We start from the raw sequence: 19,941 nt of genomic DNA on the forward strand, positions 1-19,941 counted from the left end.
ACATTTTTTTTCCCCTTTGTTATTATGGGTAAATGTGATATTTCCGTTTTTATTTGTAATACATTTGCAAAGATTTCAAAAAACGTGTTTTCGCTTTGTCATCATGGGGTATTGTGTGTAGATTGATGAGGGAAAAAAACAATTTAATTCTAAAATTGATAAGGTTGTAACATAACAAAATGTGGAAAAAGTCAAAGGGTCTGAATACTTTCTGAATGCACTGTAAGCTCTCCCCTTCCTTTTATTCAAAACAGCCTAAACCTGCAATCAACAATCCAACCCCAATACAGTACATACTATTCAACTGTAACCATAAACTGCTTCGCTTCACATAGCAGTGGTTCGTGGACCCTACTCAGCCACAGGTTTAGACTTGCTCTTCTTCTTTTCTTTGGCTTTGGGCTCCTCTGACTCCGGGTCCCCTAGGGGAGGGGAAGGGGCATTCTCCACATCATGCTCTTCATCTGGGGGTAAGGAGGTGGAGATGGACTTGGGTGGAGCCTTAGAGCCTTAGGGATGAGATAGAGGTATTTTACTCTTACAACATCTGACACGCATTCCCGTGGAATCCTATTGCATGGAAACTAAAGACTTACTACTTCATGTCACTTTGTGCAGTGGTAGACAACTGTTAAAAAGGTAGGATCATTTGCAATCTGTATTTGACGGCGCTTGTAACGCCAAGGTAGTGGGTTCGATCCCCGGGACTACCCATACACAAAAAATGTATGCACGCATGACTGTAAGTCGCTTTGGATAAAAGCGTCTGCTAAATGGCATTTTATTATTATTATTATTATCAAAGGTGCAAAAAAATCAAGTAAGGTTTGGTGTCTGGATATGGTTGATCCAGACCAGCCTACTGCAGAACCCTCTATTTAGAAAAATATGATTTGGAATTACAACTAGAATCCAAAGACTCATTATAAATGAATGGGTGAACGAAAACACTCAGAGGCAGCAACATGGCGTCCATCTCTAAATTTGCCCTCCGCTTTCACTGCCACACACACACACACCTGCAGCTAGCTGGATGCTTTTGCTGGCAGCTGAAGACATGGCCTGCCCAAGGGCCTGGTTGGTGCCCAGGGGCTGCAGGGACGTGGTCTTGGAGCGCTGACCGACTTTGGAGTCCTTACCTGGCTTGGTCCACACCGAGGTCTCTCCCACCTGGAGAGCAGATGCCAACTTCTGTGCCATCTCAATGAGCTGAGACAAAAAGGGTACAGACCGCTCAACATTAGGGATATGTGCTAGACTGGGAGCCAGCTTGAAGTGTTCAAGAAAGGAGCCCTGCTTCAGTATCAGAACATGGAGAAGACGGTCAACACACTAACATGGACTTTTTATGATGTGATTGTGGATTCATCAGGAGTCAACTGCACTGATATGTTTTTTTCCAGCTTTTTGAGTACCAATTTTGCATTGTGGGCAACATGTTACATAACATAATTACTGCAGTGCAGATTGCACTGGTTACAGTTTATACTTGAGGCTTAGACTCGAGAAGATTAGGTATATGATGTATTAGCATAGTTAACTCTTAAAGGGGCAATCCGCAGTTGAAACAATAACAAAATGGTTACCCCGCCTCGGTTTTGGTAAATTCATAGAGCTATTGATGCAAGGAGTGACATTCCAAGATATAAAAATTATCATATTTTTAAGGCTATACAGTGTTTGTTTACATTTACAATGTTTAGGGGGAAAACAAGCTTATATTTTGGGGTTTTAATGAGATACGACAGTTGAACTAAGCTCATGAGCAGGGGTGAAAGTAAGACTGGAAGGTCCGGTACGGAGTACCGGCTAAATAAATGGTGGGGGTACGCCGTACCGGTAAAACATGAGCCTATCACAATATTTTTTTAAAAAGATGGCAAGAAAACTATGCTATTACACCCTCATTTATTATGACTGCCTGTCAGAAGCATAAACAATATGGTAGGCCTATACACTCCAAAATGCGGTGTGGTTCGACGTGAACACAAACATTTGCCAAAGCAGAGATAACTGGTCGGGACCGAGATGCACACGGACAACAGTGGACGCATCAATCAATTCAGGCTAGAAGTGTGCCTAATGACAATCTCCGAATGTCATTACACTTTTTGGTGTTTTAATAGACGTCTCTTTCCATTAATCAAATGGCGTGTGCACAGTGCACTGTTGTCGATGCTGGAATTATTTTACAGTGGACGAACATGAGCAGGTAGCCTACTGTATGAAGTGATTTGTTTGACAATCAGATGAAAACATCATTCCACATTAAAAGGTCAAACATTTTTAGTTAAATGACATGTCTTTACTCTTAGGTGTACCGGGAAGAAACAATGGGTCTTTCTCAATAAGCATACTACCGTGCTCCACACTCTCATGCTCCGAGTGCATTCTCAGAGGACGTTCTCTTGAATACGTTCTTGTGAGGAAGAGAGTGTAGAGAACACATAAAACATTACATTTGAGAAGCACTCGCACTCGCACTCCCTCTACTGTATTACCTCACGCTTCACCTCCCCATTTACTGAACCTTCATCCAGCCAGGACAATGGTAACAATAGAGATGAAACAAGATATACACAAAGCAAACGTTTTACTTCATAATTATCAGCTAGCTATATGCGAATCATAATAATCTAGCTAGTCAGCTAGTTAAACATGCATAAATGACCTAAAACGAATGTTATGCAAGGTAGATGTCAATTCTTTGTGGGTAGCTACTAGTTGGCTGCCAATTCTTTGTGGCTATCTAGCTAGCTAACAGTAGTAGCTAACCAGTTATGCCTATTGACTTACTATGGGCATACCCATTCACTGAACCTTCTTCCAGCCAGGACAAGGGCAATAGACGAAACAAGATATACACAAAGAAAACATTTTACTTCAAAACTATCAGCTATCTATATCTGAATCATAATAATCTAGCTAAACAGATAGTTTAACAGGCAAAAGTTACCTAAAACTAATGTTATGCAAGGTAGATTTCAATTATTTGTGGGTAGCTAGCTGCCAAGTATTTGTGTGTATCTAGATAGCTAACAGTAGTAGCTAGCCAGATAGCCCTATTGACTTACTATTGGCTTGCAATCTTCACTACAGTGGGTATTGTAGGCAGTTAAACATGCCAAAATTAACCCAGTATGTATTTATTAACGTATCAAGATAAAATATTGTAGCCAGGCAACATATGAGATGTGAATGGGCATCATTTTATTCCGAAGTCTGAGTTTATTTTCTCTCGCTTCAGCTAAAATAATAGCCACCATTGATTTCAAGAAATGTTGCGCCATTTTCTACATGGTTGGGTCATATTTATGTGCATACTTTCCATTGAAACTTGCATCGATGCATGCTTCAAAATATGTACAAATGGAGTACACATCCGAGAAGTGCCCTCCATGCTCTGTTTCGCATACTTTGATTTGGACTCATACTCCGACCCTCCCGTGCTCCAATTTGCGTGCTCGGAGCACGGTAGTATGCATTTTGAGAAAATCCTATATCTACTTTCACCCTTGCTGATGAGGCATGTATAAGTTATATTCTTCAAGGATTAATGAGTATACAGTCTATGATTATTTTAGAAATCAAAAAATTGATTTAGCAACTGCGGATTGCCCCTTTTAAAGTGTCTATGAGTAATGGTACCTCAAAACACAGACACGTACGCATGCAGGTTCACACACACACACCTCTGGGTCAAATTCTGCATTATGGCTGCTTTCCATCACTTTCCTCTCCATCTCCAGGTACTGATCTGTGGCTCCTTTTTTGTCTCCTTGATTGTACAACAGGACTGCGAAATTCAGATTGATCAAAGGGTTACACCTGTGAAAGATGGGCGCAGAACAGTATACATTTGAGTTGAAGAAATATTAGATAAAAGATTTTGTAATATTAAAAGGCCTGAAAATGTAGGATTGAGGATGATAGACCATACAAATGCAAAACAGTAATTTAACGTACCCCACCCCCACATTCATCTAACGAAACAAAAAAATGAGTTCAAGTAAAATACTTACTCATCCAACGACACTGCTTGCTCATATGATCGCTTGGCATTCTCCCCGTCATCCATATTAGTAAGAGCAACTGAAAGAAAAAAAGAAAAATCTGATTTGACAATCAGTCATGACCAATAGGAAAACATTTTGATGATGACACAACATTATAATGTAGACATTGCTTTAAACCACAAGAAAGTACTTGTCCACAAGAAATTCAGTAAGTTGGAATGGACATTCCAATGCACCTGGGGGAAAATAGAAGAAGGGAAACACATCATGCAGTGCCTGCTTGATGCCAAGTCCACAAAGTTAAAACTACAATCTGGGATTTAACAGGCGAGATTTTAAAAATGTATAGAAGCCAAGAAACGAGCTAAACAGGGCAAATAAATAATGTGTTGAAAGACACTGAAGTGGAGATAGCAGGCATAAGGAAAAACACGAGGTACATTTGTGAAACTATAGTATGACTGACAATGCCCACGGGAGCATTCAAAATCATCCCTGTGTGGTGGCACTAAGGGGCAAAGTAGCTTACTACATTTTATAAAGTTACTTTGCCCCTTGGTGCCACGGTACCTCTGCAATTAGTTATCCTGTACCTGCCAGCAGCATGTAGAGCTCGGCCATCTTTGGCTGCAGGTTGACGGCAGCACTGAGGAAGTGGAAGGCTGAGGCGTACTGCTGCATGGTGAGGTGCACCAGGCCCAGGTTGTACAGGATTTTCCAGTCAAACGGAGACAGGTAGTTGGCCCTCTTTAGACAGCTGATGGCCTGAGGATGTGGAGGAATAGAAGATAAAAAGGCTAGAGAAAGCCTGCATACCCAGTAGCTGGTTATGTCAATAACACAAAGTGAATGGTTTAGATTTGTGGTTTAGATTTGTTGTGATCGTAGTTTCACAAATGCATTTCTATGTGGTACGTATTCGTAGATGTAAAAGTATTTGTGCATTATTTTTGAAAATAATTATGGGACTGACAGAGACAAATATAGGTTATGAGTAATGGTACCTGAAAACACAAACACACACACCTCTGGGTCAAATTCAGTTGGCCAATTGATCTGAGGGAAGTCTCTAGTTCGAAATGAGTTGGAGAGATGGCGTGAAACAGGCAAATTGGAGGTTGTCACCCATAGAATTTCCCTACCGCCACATATTTCTTGTTTCCGAAGAAGCACATGCCAATGTTATTCCAGAGGGGCGAGCTCTCAGGTACAGCATAAGCTGCCACGCGGTACTTATTCATGGCAACATCATAGTCCCCATGCGTCTGCATCATGCTGCCAGCTGCCAGGATGGCCTGAAGAGGGTAAAATACACACACACACACCCACTGCTGCAGTGATATTTAAGTCAGTTGCAAATACAGCATCCAATAGGATAGGGAGTAGTAGGGAGGGCCTCCCCTACCTTAAAGTTGTTGGGGTCATACGTCAGGGCATTCCCAAGGTGCTCAAAGGCTTTCTGATATTTGCCTTGCTGGTGAGGAAATAGACTGATTTAGTTTCAAACTCACTTAAACATGACTTGTCCCATCATGGTTGGAGCGTGATCTGAGGAGGGAATGAAAGGCCTCGACTTACCTGCATGTATAGCAGGCCAAGAGTGGTGAGAAGATCCGTGTTTTCAGGAGAAAACCTGAAATAAGAGGATTTTTTATTTATTCAACCTTTATTTAACCAGGAAGTCCCATTTAACCAGGTCAGAAGACCTCTTTCCCAATGACATACTGTATGTACGTACATGGCCTAATATACTAGCTACGTGAACTAAGCAAGCTCATGGAAATATCAACTCTAACAAACATTTCCTTGTTTATCTATAAGTAACATTAAAACAACACACAGAAAAACATATACCGTAAAACTTCAATTAATAGCCCGGGCATTTATTTGCTTAAATCACTGAACACAACAGGTGCTTATTAGAGACAGGCTTCTATACTGAACAAAAATATAAACGCAACATGCAACAATTTCAAAGATTTTACTGAGTTACAGTTCATAAAAGGAAATCAGTCAATTGAAATAAATTCATTAGGCCCTAATCTATGGATTTCATTTGACTAGGCAGGGGTGCAGCCATGGGTGAGCCTGGGAGGGCATAGGCCCACCCACAAAAGGGCTTTATTACAGACAGAAATACTCCTCAGCAGCACCCCCCTCCTCACACGATCCCGCAGGTGAAGAAGCCGGATGCGGAGGTCCTGGGCTGTGGTCTGTAGTTGTGAGGACGGTTGGACATACTGCCAAATTCTCTAAAACAATGTTAGAGGCGGCTTATGGTAGAGAAATGAACATTCAATTATTTGGCAACAGCTCTGGTGGACATTCCTGCAGTCAGCATGCCAATTGCACAAACTTGAGACATCTGTGGCATTGTGTTGTGTGACAAAACTGCACATTTTAGAGTGGCCTTTTATTGTCCCCAGCACAAGGTGCACCTGTGTAATGATCATGCTATTTAATCAGCTTCTTGATATGCCATACCTGTCAGGTGGATGGATTATCTTGGCAAAGGAGAAATGCTCACGAACAGTGAGGTAAACAAATTCCTGCACAACATTTGAGAGAAATACGTTTTTTTGTGCGCATGGAACATTTCTGGGACTTTTTATTTCAGCTGATGAAACATGGGACCAACACTTTACATGTTGCGTTTATATTTGCTCATTTGCATAGTTAATTATTTAATTCCAGCATTCACTTTCAGCATTTAAACACATTTCTTCATTTCCTGCACTAATGTGTTATCATTTCCACATAGTAGCAATATTTCCATCCAATCAGCGACAGATTTTCATGCGATATTCTAAAATCCATTTAAAAAGAAAATATGCGCATTTTCCCACCAGTGGTGTGTTTCCACCAAACGGACTTGCTGCGGATGAAAGAGTGTGTGATGACGTAGTGCACACAAAATGTAGTTTTTCGCTTAAAAAGAAACATCTAAAGTTCAATGTGTTTCCAATCGCATGTTCAAATCTACCGATAGTTTTGACACAAAAAACGTTGTGTTAAATAGTAAATGAGCCTACTCTGGTCTTGGCATGTGCGTTCTAGCCAACAGCTCGCAGATACAGTGCGGGTAGGCTGTGAGATTATTATGGATATGAGCGAGAATATTTTTATTTGTCAAACTGCAGCCAAGCATCGATCATCATGTCACCAGAATAAGACCCTCGATATTTATTGGAAAGGAGCATCAAGATCACCGTCACTTTCACCACCCTGTGAAGTTCATCATAACTTATTTCATCTGTGGCCTAATAAACTGGGGACATACTCTGAATTCATATCCCGAAATAAAGAAATGATCTCACTACAATACATTTTAATAGAAAGTTAGCAATTATTGCTAAGATCTTGCTACCATGGCAAGGAAAATACCTGTCTATTTGTGGAAAAATCACCCTGATGAACTCTTTAGTCATATCCCAGTTTACCTATTTACTTATGGCCCTGCCTACACCTAGTGACTTGTTTTTGAAATTATATGAGCAAAAAAATATTCAATTTTATTTGGAACGACAAGCCAGACAAAATTAAACGGCCTATTTATGTAATGAATATGAATTATTAAATAGTAAAGCATTAGACCTCTCACTAAAGGCTTCAGTCATACAAAAGTTATACTTAAATCCAAACTGCTTCTCTAGCAGATTAGTAAGAATGTCTCACCCTATGTTCAAGAATGGCCTTTTTCCCTTTATTTAGATTACAACCTCTCACTTATTTGAAAATGAAATAATTTCCAAAATATTGCTATTTTTAAAACAAGCCATAGAAAGTTGGTTGCAATTTCAGTTTAATCCACCAGAAAAGACAGAACAAATAATACAACAAATATTATGGTTAAACTCAAATATACTAATTGATAAACGGTACGGTATAATTTTTGTAAATTATATAATAAATAGGACTGGTGGCATTATGTCACACGTGCAGCTAACAAAAATATATGGAAATGTCTGCTCTACCCAAAATTACAACCAACGAATTGCAGCATTACTGCAAAAATGGAAGAGGCAAGTGGAAGGGGGAGAAAGTAAGGAACTTGTCTGTCGACCCTGCATTTAAGACCAAAATTGGTTAAAGAAAATTGTGATAAATTAAAAAGTATACCAGTTTCATTTAAGGACCAAAGAAATTGACCGCTGTGCCATATACAGTGCATTCGGAAAGTATTCAGACCCCTTTATTTTTTCCACTTTGTTACGTTACAGCCTTATTCTAAAATTGATGAAATAGTTTTTTGCCCCTCATGAATCTACACACAATACCCCATAATGACAAAGCAAAAACAGGTTTGTAGAATTTTGTTGCAAATGTATAAAAGATTAAAAACAGAAATATCACATTTACATAAGTATTCAGACCCTTTACTCAGTACTTTGTTGAAGCACCTTTGGCAGCGATTACAGCCTTGAGTCTTCTTGGGTATGACGCTACAAGCTTGGCACACCTGTATTTGGGGTTCAAGTCCAGGCTCTGGCTGGGCCACTCAAGGACATTCAGAGACTTGTCCCAAAGCCACTACTGCGTTGTCTTGCCTGTGTGCTTAGGGTCGTTGTCCTGTTTGAAGGTGAACTTTCGCCCCAGTCTGAGGTCCTGCGCGCTCTGGAGCAGGTTTTCATCAAGGTTCTCTCTGTACTTTGCTCCGTTCATATTTTCCTCGATCCTGACTGGTCTCCCAGTCCCTGCCACTGAAAAACATCCCCACAGCATGATGCTGCCACCACCATGCTTCAGGTTTCCTCCAGACGTGACACTTGGCATTCAGGCCAAAGAGTTCAATCTTGGTTTCATCAGACCAGAGAATCTTATTTCTCATGGTCTGAGAGTCCTTTAGGTGCCTTTTGGCAAACTCCAAGCGGGCTGTCATGTGCCTTTTACTGAGGAGTGGCTTCCATCTAGCCACTCTACCATAAAGGCCAGACGCTGGGTGCTTTCCCGAGTCATAGTGGGAGGACCACACACCATATCATCGCGTGACTCCAAGTTTACTTCGATATGATGGTACTGTATCAATATTTGCGTATAAAGGCATTTCCACCACTATTTCTCGCATAATTAATTTTACTGACACAAAAAGATCCTACCATGTCGAACAAACAAATTATCTGCATTTATAAAATTGTACAGCTGTCGTTATTTTTTTTTTTTACTGTGGTATGACTTTACTTGCATAAAAATTGTGGATGGAAATCTGGTTAGTGTTAAGTTTATTTTGTCTTAGTATGCCTCTTAAGTACTCCCGAAGTTGTTGACCAGTGGTGTAAAGTACTTAAATAAAAATACTTGAAAGTACTACTTAAGTAGTTTTGGGGGGTATCTGTACTTTACTTTACTATTTATATTTTTGACAACTTTTATTTCGCTACATTCCTAAAGAAAATTATATACTTTTTAATCCATACATTTCCCTGACACCCAAAAGTACTCGTTACATTTTGAATGCTTAGCAGGACAGGAAAATTGTCAAATTCACACACTTATCAAGAAAACTTCCCCGGTCATCCCTACTGCCTCTGATCTGACAGACTCACTAAACACATGCTTTGTTTGTAAATACTGTCTGAGTGTTGGAGCGTGCCCCTGGCTATCCGTAAAGTAAAATAAACAAGAAAATGATGCCATCTGGTTTGATTAATATAAGGAATTTGAAGTGATTTATACTTCTACTTTTGATACTTAAGTATATTTCAAACCAAATACTTTTAGACTTTTACTCAAGTAGTATTTTACTGGGTGACTTTCACTTGAGTCATTTTCTATCTTTACTTTCCCTCAAGTATGACAATTGGGTACTTTTTTCACCACTGTTGTTGACTGTTTTTGTGCTTGCCAGTTAGCTAGCAGTTCTCAGTTGTTAGCAGTCAATGGCTAGCCGTTTCTTACTGGTGATAAAAACAGATGATTGCCATACTTTTTTAGAGTCATTACGGAATTATTTCATGTAACAAATCAAACGTTAAACCTTGTAAACAATTTATGGTAATGTTGTACACAATTCATTTAGACCCGGTATTTATTTGAAACAGGCATGTACTTGCTGAGATGTGTGCCGTGCCCAGCTATTAAAAGGGACAGGCATCTATTTGAAACTGCGTTTAATTGATGTTTTACTTAATCACAGTCATGGAAATGCCAACACACTCACTCTCACACACTTCAGTGGTCCTGTGTGGCTCAGTTGATAATCATTGCGTTGAAAGCACAATGCGCTGTGGGTTCAAATCCCGCTGGGGCCACCACCCATAGGAAAATGTACACACAAGTCGCTTTGCATCTGCCAAGTGCTATATATTACTCACTCAACGGCACTCCTGTACACGTCGATGGCTTTGTCAGTGTCCCCTTCCAGCAGGTGAATCTTTCCCAGCATCATGTAGGTCAGGTCGTGCTTGCTCAACTCCAGGGCGATGTTCAACTGTTCTTCTGCCTGGCAGTACACACAAGCGCACAGCTTTTACTTTCATTCATGTACAATGTTGGTGTTTGAAACATTTTAACAATACTATACTAAACAAAAATATAAACACAACATACATCAATTTCAAAGATTTTACTGAGTTACAGTTCAAATAAGGAAATCAATCCATTGAAATAAATTAATTAGGCCCTAAATTAGGCCCTAAACATGAGTTGATGGCGGCGGATGAATGGCACGATAATGCGCCTCAGGATCTCGTCACACTATCTCTGTGCATTCAAATTTCCATCGATAAAATGCATTTGCATTCATTGTCCGTAGCTTATGCCTGCTCATACCATAATCCCACCGCCACCATGGGGCACTCTGTTCACAATGTTGACATCAGTAAACCGCTCACCCACACAACACCATACACGTGGTCTGCGGTTGTGAAGCCGTTTGGACGTACTGCCAAATTCTTTAAAACGACGTTGGAGGTGGCTTATGGTAGAGAAATTAACATAAAATTATCTGGTAACAGCTCTGGTGGACATTCCTGCAGTCAGCATGCCAATTGCTCGCTCCCTCAAAACTTGAGACATCTGTGGCATTGTGTTGCATGACAAAACTGCACATTTTAGAGTGGCCTTTTATTGTCCCCAGCACAAGGTGCACCTGTGTAATGATTATGCTGTTTAATCAGCTTCTTGATATGCCACACCTGTCAGGTGGATAGATTATCTTGGCAAAGGAGAAATGCTCACTAACAGGGTTGTAAACAAATTTGTGCAAAACATTTGAGAGAAATAAGCTTTTTGTGCGTATGGAACATTTCTGGGATCTTTCATTTCAGCTCATGAAACATGGGACCAACACTTTACATGTTGCATTTATATTTTTGTTCAGTGTATGTTCAAGAGGGACTAAAAGATGTAACTTACACGGTTGAAGTCTTTGGTATAGATGTAGCACACACCTAAGTTATGGCTGATCTCCTTCAAGTAGAGGGGTTGAAAAAGGGGCATTGAAAATGTGATAGTCAGTAAACTATATTTCTTATCTGGGGATCATAAATACGTAAAATGTGGAATAAAACTTTTCACAACTTGAAAAAAAACAACTAATCTTCACAAAGTAGTATATTTATAAACCAAAGTTACTTACCCAGTCTGTCTCATTGAGTTGTGAAGCCTCATTGTAAACCTCTATGGCAGCCTTATGCTTACCAAGGAGAAATCTAGAAAAGCAAAAATGAACAAAATGTCTAAATTGCAAAATCATATGTACATACTTAAGATTCAGACTTAGGAAAACAAGCAATTTTCCATGGATCAATAAGCGTTTAAAACATTTTTTTTATTCAGAAATAACTTGCGTGGCACAACACACGCAAAGGCAGCAAATATCTTAGCAAACAGCCTACTGAAGCTTGGAGCTTGAATGATAAAATGCCCCCATTTTTCTAAAAGTGTGCTACTCACAGGGATCTGGCCACTTGTTTGAGGTTATCCGAGCTGCCAGGGTTGAGTATTGCACAGCTCTGGAACAGGTCCAGTGACTGCTGGATTTTCCCTTCCAGGCGAAGGATTAAAGCTGAACAGAGAGAAACAGACAGACAGGCATCCCTTCATGCTGTGAGAATCTAACATTTGGTCATAGTTACACCTGACCTATTGTAATATACTTGTAACGATTGAACTGGTTCTGTTCTGCTGGACAATCGCCATACCTTGTACATAGACGGCATATTCACACATCCCCCTGGTCTCTTGTAGCTGCTCTTTGATGATTGCCTGAATGAAAAAGAGGACAGAATTAAATTATACACTTTTAACGAATGCATGTACAGTGAGGGAAAAAAGTATTTGATCCCCTGCTGATTTTGTAAGTTTGCCCACTGACAAAGAAATGATCAGTCTATCATTTTAACGGTAGGTTTATTTGAACAGTGAGAGACAGAATAACAACAACAAAATCCAGAAAAACGCATGTCAAAAATGTTATAAATTGATTTGCATTTTAATGAGGGAAATAAGTATTTGACCCCCTCTCAATCAGAAAGATTTCTGGCTCCCAGGTGTCTTTTATACAGGTAACGAGCTGAGATTAGGAGCACACTCTTAAAGGGAGTGCTCCTAATCTCAGTTTGTTACCTGTATAAAAGTCACCTGGTCCACAGAAGCAATCAATCAATCAGATTCCAAACTCTCCACCATGGCCAAGACCAAAGAGCTCTCCAAGGATGTCAGGGACAAGATTGTAGATCTACACAAGGCTGGAATGGGCTACAAGACCATCGCCAAGCAGCTTGGTGAGAAGGTGACAACAGTTGGTGCGATTATTCGCAAATGGAAGGAACACAAAAGAACTGTCAATCTCCCTCGGCCTGGGGCTCCATGCAAGATCTCACCTCGTGGAGTTGCAATGATCATGAGAACGGTGAGGAATCAGCCCAGAACTACACGGGAGGATCTTGTCAATGATCTCAAGGCAGCTGGGACCATAGTCACCAAGAAAACAATTGGTAACACACTACGCCGTGAAGGACTGAAATCCTGCAGCGCCCTCAAGGTCCCCCTGCTCAAGAAAGCACATATATAGGCCCGTCTGAAGTTTGCCAATGAACATCTGAATGATTCAGAGGAGAACTGGGTGAAAGTGTTGTGGTCAGATGAGACCAAAATCGAGCTCTTTGGCATCAACTCAACTCGCCGTGTTTGGAGGAGGAGGAATGCTGCCTATGACCCCAAGAACACCATCTCCACCGTCAAACATGGAGGTGGAAACATTATGTTTTGGGGGTGTATTTCTGCTAAGGGGACAGGAAAACTTCACTGCATCAAAAGGACGATGGACCGTCAAATCTTGGGTGAGAACCTCCTTCCCTCAGCCGGGGCATTGAAAATGGGTCGTGGATGGGTATTTCAGCATGACAATGACCCAAAACACACGGCCAAGGCAATAAAGGAGTGGCTCAAGAAGAAGCACATTAAGGTCCTGGAGTGGCCTAGCCAGTCTCCAGACCTTAATCCCATAGAAAATCTGTGGAGGGAGCTGAAGGTTTGAGTTGCCAAACGTCAGGCTCGAAACCTTAATGACTTGGAGAAGATCTGCAAAGAGGAGTGGAACAAAATCCCTCCTGAGATGTGTGCAAACCTGGTGGCCAACTACAAGAAACGTCTGACCTCTGTGATTGCCAACAAGGGTTTTGCCACCAAGTACTGAGTAATGTTTTGCAGTGGGGTCAAATACTTATTTCCCTCATTGAAATGCAAATCAATTTATAACATTTTTGACATGTGTTTTTCTGGATTTTGTTGTTGTTATTCTGTCTCTCACTGTTCAAATAAACCTACCATTAAAATTATAGACTGATCATGTCTTTGTTAGTGGGCAAACGTACAAAATCAGCAGGGGATCAAATACTTTTTCCCCCTCACTGTACCTGTCCATTGTTTTACCATGACACTTTATATGCAGTGTTCGGGAAGCTACTGTGAAAATATAGTTTACCAAGCTACCAATTACTTCACACTGGAAGATGTTAAGCTACACTAAAGCTACCCTTAAAGGTCCAATGCAGCCATTTGTTTCTCAATATCAAATCATTTCTATGTAGCAATGATGTACCTTGTGATTGTTTTCAATTAAAATGGTCAAAAATAAACAAAAATAGCTTCTTAGCAAAGAGCATTTTCTCAAGCAAGAATTTTGCTTAGGACTGTCTGGGAGTGGTCTGAGCATAGAGATCCTATTAAATTACATAATTCAAGTATTACTGAATTAAGTATTTGAATTCCTAATTCTATGGGGTGGGGGAAATTATACAATAACTAGCTGTTAATGGCAGAGAGTTTGGAACTCTTTCTTACTGGTCTATTAACTCATTTACCACCTGGTGTAGTCACCAGGCAGGCCAAAACTTGGTCTTTTCAAACAGCTCTTACACTAAAATGGCATTATCATAATTTTCACAATTTCACAGTATTATTCTAACCTCATAGTGTGGGAAAACAGGAAAATCACGTTTTTGACTGCACTGGGCCTTTAAGAAAAATACAGTTTACTTAACTAAAGACACTTTGAAAGACACTTTGAAAAACTACTTTGTGGTAAATTATATCTACATCTGAATGTCATAGAATACAAATTGCAAGAACAGATCACTCTGGAGTCAGATGTTAACAGAATGTTTAATTTAGCCTATTAAAACACAAAAACTATGTTTCAAGTGAGAATTAGGAAAGTCCGATGTCAAAAACTAAAGGAAATTCTTACCTACTTCATCCATATTTAATTTTTGCAAAAAAACTAGTGAGTAGTTCCAGTAGTTAGCTACACTGCTACATGGCAAAAAATTAATGAACTACTAAAAACACTACCCACATCTGAATTTAGTTCAACTACCACCAAGCTACTGCAAAATGTAGTTAAATTACTAGTTTGGTATTTGGTATTTTATTAGGATCCCCATTAGCTGTTGCAAAAGCAGCAGCTACTCTTCCTGGGGTCCACACAAAACATGACATTATACAGAACATGAATAGACAAGAACAGCTCAAGGACAGAACTACATAAAACATTTTTTAAAGGCACACGTAGCCTACATATCAATACATACACACAAACTATCTACGTCAAATAGGGGAGAGGCGTTGTGCCGTGAGGTGTTGCTTTATCTGTTTTTTTGAAACTAGGTTTGCTGTTTATTTGAGAAATATGAGATGGAACGGAGTCCCAAGAAATATTGGCTCTATATAATACTGTACGCTTTCTTGAATTTGTTCTGGATTTGGGGACTGTGAAAAGACCCCTGGTGGCATGTCTGGTGGGGTAAGTGTGTGTCAGAGCTGTGTGTAAGTTGACTATGCAAACAATTTGGGATTTTCAACACATTAATGTTTCTTATAAAAATAATAAGTGATGCAGTCAGTCTCTCCTCAACTCTTAGCCAAGAGTGACTGGCATGCATAGTATTTATATCAGCCCTCTGATTACAATGAAGAGCAAGACGTGCCGCTCTGTTCTGGGCCAGCTGCAGCTTAACTAGGTATTTTCTTGTAGCACTGGACCACACGACTGGACAATAATCAAGATTAGACAAAACTAGAGCGTGCAGAACTTGCTTTTTGGAGTGTGGTGTCAAAAAAGCAGAGCATCTCTTTATTACGGACGGACCTCTCCCAATCTTTACAACCATTAAATCTATATGTTTTGACCATGATAGTTTACAATCTAAGGTAACGCCAAGTAATTTAGTCTCCTCAACTTGTTCAACAGCCACACCATTCATTACCAGATTCAGCTGAGGTCTAGAATTTAGGGAATGATTTGTACCAAATACAATGCCAGTTTAAGTACATGTAGTACCCTACTCCCCAACACCGTTTATATGACACTTTTTCTCTCAGAGACCGAACAAACAGATCCTCCTACCTTACAGGTCTCATAGTCTTTACGGATGTAGTGAAGGTGGATGAGCCAGTTTCGTCTCTCCAGAATAGGGAGCTCAGGAGCTGCATAGACATAAAAGGCAGATAAAACTCATCAGTGGTGTAAATAACTTAAGTATAAATACTTGAAAGTACTACTTAAGTAGTTTTTGGGGGTCTGTACTTTACTTTACTATTTATATTTTTGACAACTTTTACTTTACTACATTCCTAAAGAAAATGATGTACTTTTTACTCCATACATTTTCCCTGACACCCAAAAGTACTCGTTACATTTTGAATGCTTAGCAGGACAGGAAAATTGTCTAATTCACATACTTATCAAGAGAACATACCTGGTCATCCCTACTGCCTCTGATCTGGCAGACTCACTAAACAGATGCTTCGTTTGTAAATTATGTTTGAGTGTTGGAGCATGCCTCTAGCTATCCGTAAGTAAATTTAAAAAACTAGAAAATGGTGCCGTCTGGTTTGCTTAGTATAAGGAATTTGAAATGATTTATACTTTTACTTTTGATACTTAAGTATATTTAAAACCAAATACTTTTAATCAAGTAGGATTTTACTGGGTGACCTTCACTTTTACTTGAGTCCTTTTCTATTAAAGGTATCTTTACTTTTACTCAAGTACTTTTTCCACCATTGAAACTCACCAAGACCTATCTAAAGTATGTCATATTTCCAGTAATTTCAATTAATGAAAATGCTGCTTGATTTTGAAGAATATTACTTATAAATAGCTTTAGGTGCAATCTGCAATAGTTACTGCCGTTCATTTAAATTAATGATATACCAATTGATTCTTGAAGAATATAACTTATAAATAACTCAGGAGCTTTGAACAACTGTCTTAATGGCCCCATGCAGTCAAAAATATGATTTACTTGTGTTTTATGTATATTTTCACACTATGAAGATGGAATAAAACTGAAATTGTGAAAATGATAATGCCCTTTTAGTGTAAGAGCTGTTTGAAAAGACTGCCTGAAATGTCATCCTGTTTTGGTGGGTTGGAGCTTTGGCCTTTCCATGGTGATATCACCAGGCGGTAAATTAGCTGCCAATAACAGCTAGTTTTCCCCCCCCGACTCAGACCACTCCAAACATTCAGCAAAATTCTTGCTTGAGAAATTGCTCTTTGCTAAGAAGCTATTTCAGTTAATTTTTGACCATTTTAAATTGAAAATCACAGTAAGGTACTTAATTGTTACCCAGAAATGATTTGATATTGAGATAAAAAAGCTGCATTGGCCCTTTAAGCCACCATAACTCTAAATAAAAGGTTGTTTCACCCCACAGTTTGAAAACAATGTATGTTTAAAAAGTTATTTCCGGGACACCAAAAGCATTAAGGAAGCAAAGTTAATTGACCAACACAGCCTTAGCTACCAAATCTGGTTTAGCTAAAGCTGATCTATTTTGGTCTAATCCTCTTCAAAGGGAAATTAACCTGCTCAATAATGACACCCGGTGGACAAAAAGAGACCTAGTCAAAAACATGTGTTTCTCATGCATGCAAACAATATATATCTTTACTAAACCTTTAGTATAGATTAAATATACACACGAAGTAGTCACCTGTAATGTTTGTATTCAGTGCAATGCAAATTGGACAGCCTGAATAAAATCTGTGTAATTGAATAGCGGCAGCTACAGCTCAAATCATAGCTGTAGGCCTACATACTTCAGAAAATAAATGGAAAATGGCTACTGTAGAACTGTTTACATCAAAGAACATGTCTCGGGAAAATGGAATGCTTGGTAAGATAGTTCTTTAAACTTTCAAGCCCAATGTTGTACATTTTTCTCAGTGTAAAATAGTTAGCATATTTGTCAGTAATGTCAATCTAGGAGGCTTCAATATGGGTTTGAACCACAAACCTTTTTTAGGACGAGGCTTCCTGATTTCAGAAGTGGGAGGAAGTTGAACATCCTGGGAAAGACACGCACAAACCATGCATTGCAAAACGCATCATCATCAAATTTTTTGCTCTATACTGAAAGTTCTCCATCTTCATAACTGGACTGTTGAAATGCACATTTTGGGGGGGATTGTATGAACAGTGGACTAATGAACAAAATACTAAAATATAGCTTGAGTGAACTATCCCTTTAACCTGCAGATAATACAAAATAATTAAGTATTTAGTGGCCCATGCCACTTCTAACTAATCTCAGTACTGGAGGGAGGAAATGGAATTGTGTCTTTCAGTCAAAGTAACAAAATTACATCTAAAACAAAGTCATAGGCCAACTGTCTGACTCAGAGTAAATCAAGATTGTTACTACAGCATTCCTGACGCAAGGCTACTTTATACCTCTTTCAGAATGACACAAGTGCAATATGGGTTAATTTACAGTAGTATTCATATTGACACAAATGAAATGACTGACATGCAGTGTTGCTGTTTAGTTGCAGCAGAGGCAAAATAGAGCTTCAATGGCATAATAGATGCAATCAATGACAAGTAATCTGTACAAGCCTCAACAAATCTAACTGATGATTAAATAAAATCAGTATGCATTGCATATTTTATTTATTCAACCTTTATTTAGCCAGACAAGTGATTGAGAACTAAGTCTACAAAGAAGAGGTGCGCAAACAGAGATGACATAAGTGTACATAAGACACCATTTGTTATTTAAGCCTACAATAGTTATCTGAAAAACATTATTTTTGTAGGCTACATGTGGAGCAGGGGGACGCATCTCGAGGTAGGACGCATCTTCTCGATAAAACACGCACCTTTATGAGTCTTGGAAGGCAAGTCAAACTCGCTCACAGGTAATGCTGGAATACTGGATATACTGCTCTATTCGCTAAATAGATACAGCATAAAACACAACTAAATGCAAATGTGCAATGACAATGTCAATTTGTTAAAATGTTCTAATTAAACGGCTTACCGCCACGGGATTGTCGTCTGCCATGTTACCTTCTATGGTCGGCTTCTTCTTCTTCTTCTTCTTCGTCTTCAGTGGGGGTTTATCGGCGGTTGGCATCCAACGTTTTGATGCATTACCGCCACCTACTGTACTGGAGTGTGGGCCAGAGACAGGGAGAAACAAAATCCTACCTGCCAGCCCCGTTGCTCTTAAAAAAGATAACAAAATATTTGAGACTATGTCTAATGACGTTCTACTCAATATACTCTTTAAACTAATTTCCTGTATCCCCTTCTCCATCATACTAAATCTCATCCTCTCTCTTTCCCTCTGATACTGCCCACACTGTAGCAATACATGCTCCACGGTCTCTGTTTCCTGACAATAATCACACTGGCTGTGTCCCACCCGTAATCTTGTAAAAATAGCCTCCTCTCTTCTGTCCCTTCCTGCCGTCCTCCCCTCCCCGACGTTCCTCTGTACTTGAAATAAATGTTTTCCCTTATTACAGTGGCTTGCGAAAGTATTCACCCCCCTTGGCATTTTTCCTATTTTGTTGCCTTACAATCTGGAATTAAAATTGATATTTGGGGGGTTTGTATCATTTGATTTACACAACATGCCTGCCACTTTGAAGATGCAATTTGTGTTGTTGTTGTGTGAAATAAACAAGAAATAAGGCCAAAAAAACAGAAAACTTGAGCGTGCATAACTATTCCTCTGCCTTGCTCATTGAAACTTCAACATCAACATCCCCACTACTAAGTGCTTGTTTAGCCAGTTCATCTACTGCCTCGTTCCCCTCCACCCCCACATGGGCTGGGACCCAAGTAAATCTTATCTGTATACCCATCTGTTTAATCCTGCGATGGGTTTGTAGCACCTCATAAAGCAGGTCTTGTCTGCTATGTGAGCTAAAGGACTGGAGACTCATTAACACTGCACATGAATCAGAGCAAATAACTACTCTGTCTTGTTTGACTTCCTCCACCCACTGCAAGGCCAACAGCATGGCCATCAGCTCCGCCGTATATACAGCCAGATGATCTGTAATACGTTTCCTGACTTCCACCCCACATTCCTGCACTATACATGCTGACCCAGTACGTCCTGTCCTTGGATCTTTTGAACCATCTGTGTAAATGGCCACAAAATCCTGATACACAGTATCCAG

The 19,941-nt window shown here is 39.6% G+C and overlaps 1 protein-coding gene across 4 annotated transcripts; it reads right to left on the reverse strand.

The window, feature by feature from the left end:
- Positions 1-205: 205 nt before the first annotated feature.
- Positions 206-18,873, reverse strand: bbs4 (Bardet-Biedl syndrome 4). 4 transcript variants are annotated; one of them, XM_045205148.1, is made up of 16 exons: positions 18,789-18,867; positions 17,763-17,814; positions 15,865-15,944; positions 12,158-12,221; positions 11,910-12,021; positions 11,593-11,665; positions 11,370-11,423; positions 10,328-10,455; positions 5,595-5,649; positions 5,422-5,490; positions 5,159-5,311; positions 4,610-4,781; positions 4,023-4,092; positions 3,693-3,828; positions 1,140-1,209; positions 206-509 (listed from the first exon to the last, which is right to left on the reverse strand). In XM_045205148.1, the coding sequence occupies exons 1-16, from the start codon at positions 18,810-18,812 to the stop codon at positions 352-354; spliced, it is 1,470 nt and encodes a 489-aa protein (XP_045061083.1). In that variant the 5' UTR covers positions 18,813-18,867; the 3' UTR covers positions 206-351. The 4 variants fall into 4 exon arrangements, with proteins under 4 accessions (XP_045061083.1, XP_041693714.1, XP_045061081.1 ...); XM_041837780.2 differs by having other exon boundaries at positions 1,020-1,209; XM_045205146.1 differs by lacking the exon at positions 15,865-15,944 and having other exon boundaries at positions 1,020-1,209; positions 18,789-18,873.
- Positions 18,874-19,941: the final 1,068 nt, after the last annotated feature.

Source organism: Coregonus clupeaformis, chromosome 19 (genome assembly GCF_020615455.1).
Source record: "Coregonus clupeaformis isolate EN_2021a chromosome 19, ASM2061545v1, whole genome shotgun sequence".
Taxonomy (NCBI): Eukaryota; Metazoa; Chordata; class Actinopteri; order Salmoniformes; family Salmonidae; genus Coregonus; species Coregonus clupeaformis.

Coding starts and splice junctions, on each gene's coding strand:
- bbs4 (XM_041837780.2), bottom strand. CDS start 18,812: ATGGCAGACGACAATCCCGTGGCG. Junction 12,022..12,157: donor ATATGCCGTCTATGTACAAG/GTATGGCGATTG, acceptor CTCTCTGTTCAG/CTTTAATCCTTCGCCTGGAA. Junction 10,456..11,369: donor ATACCAAAGACTTCAACCGT/GTAAGTTACATC, acceptor GTGTACTGCCAG/GCAGAAGAACAGTTGAACAT.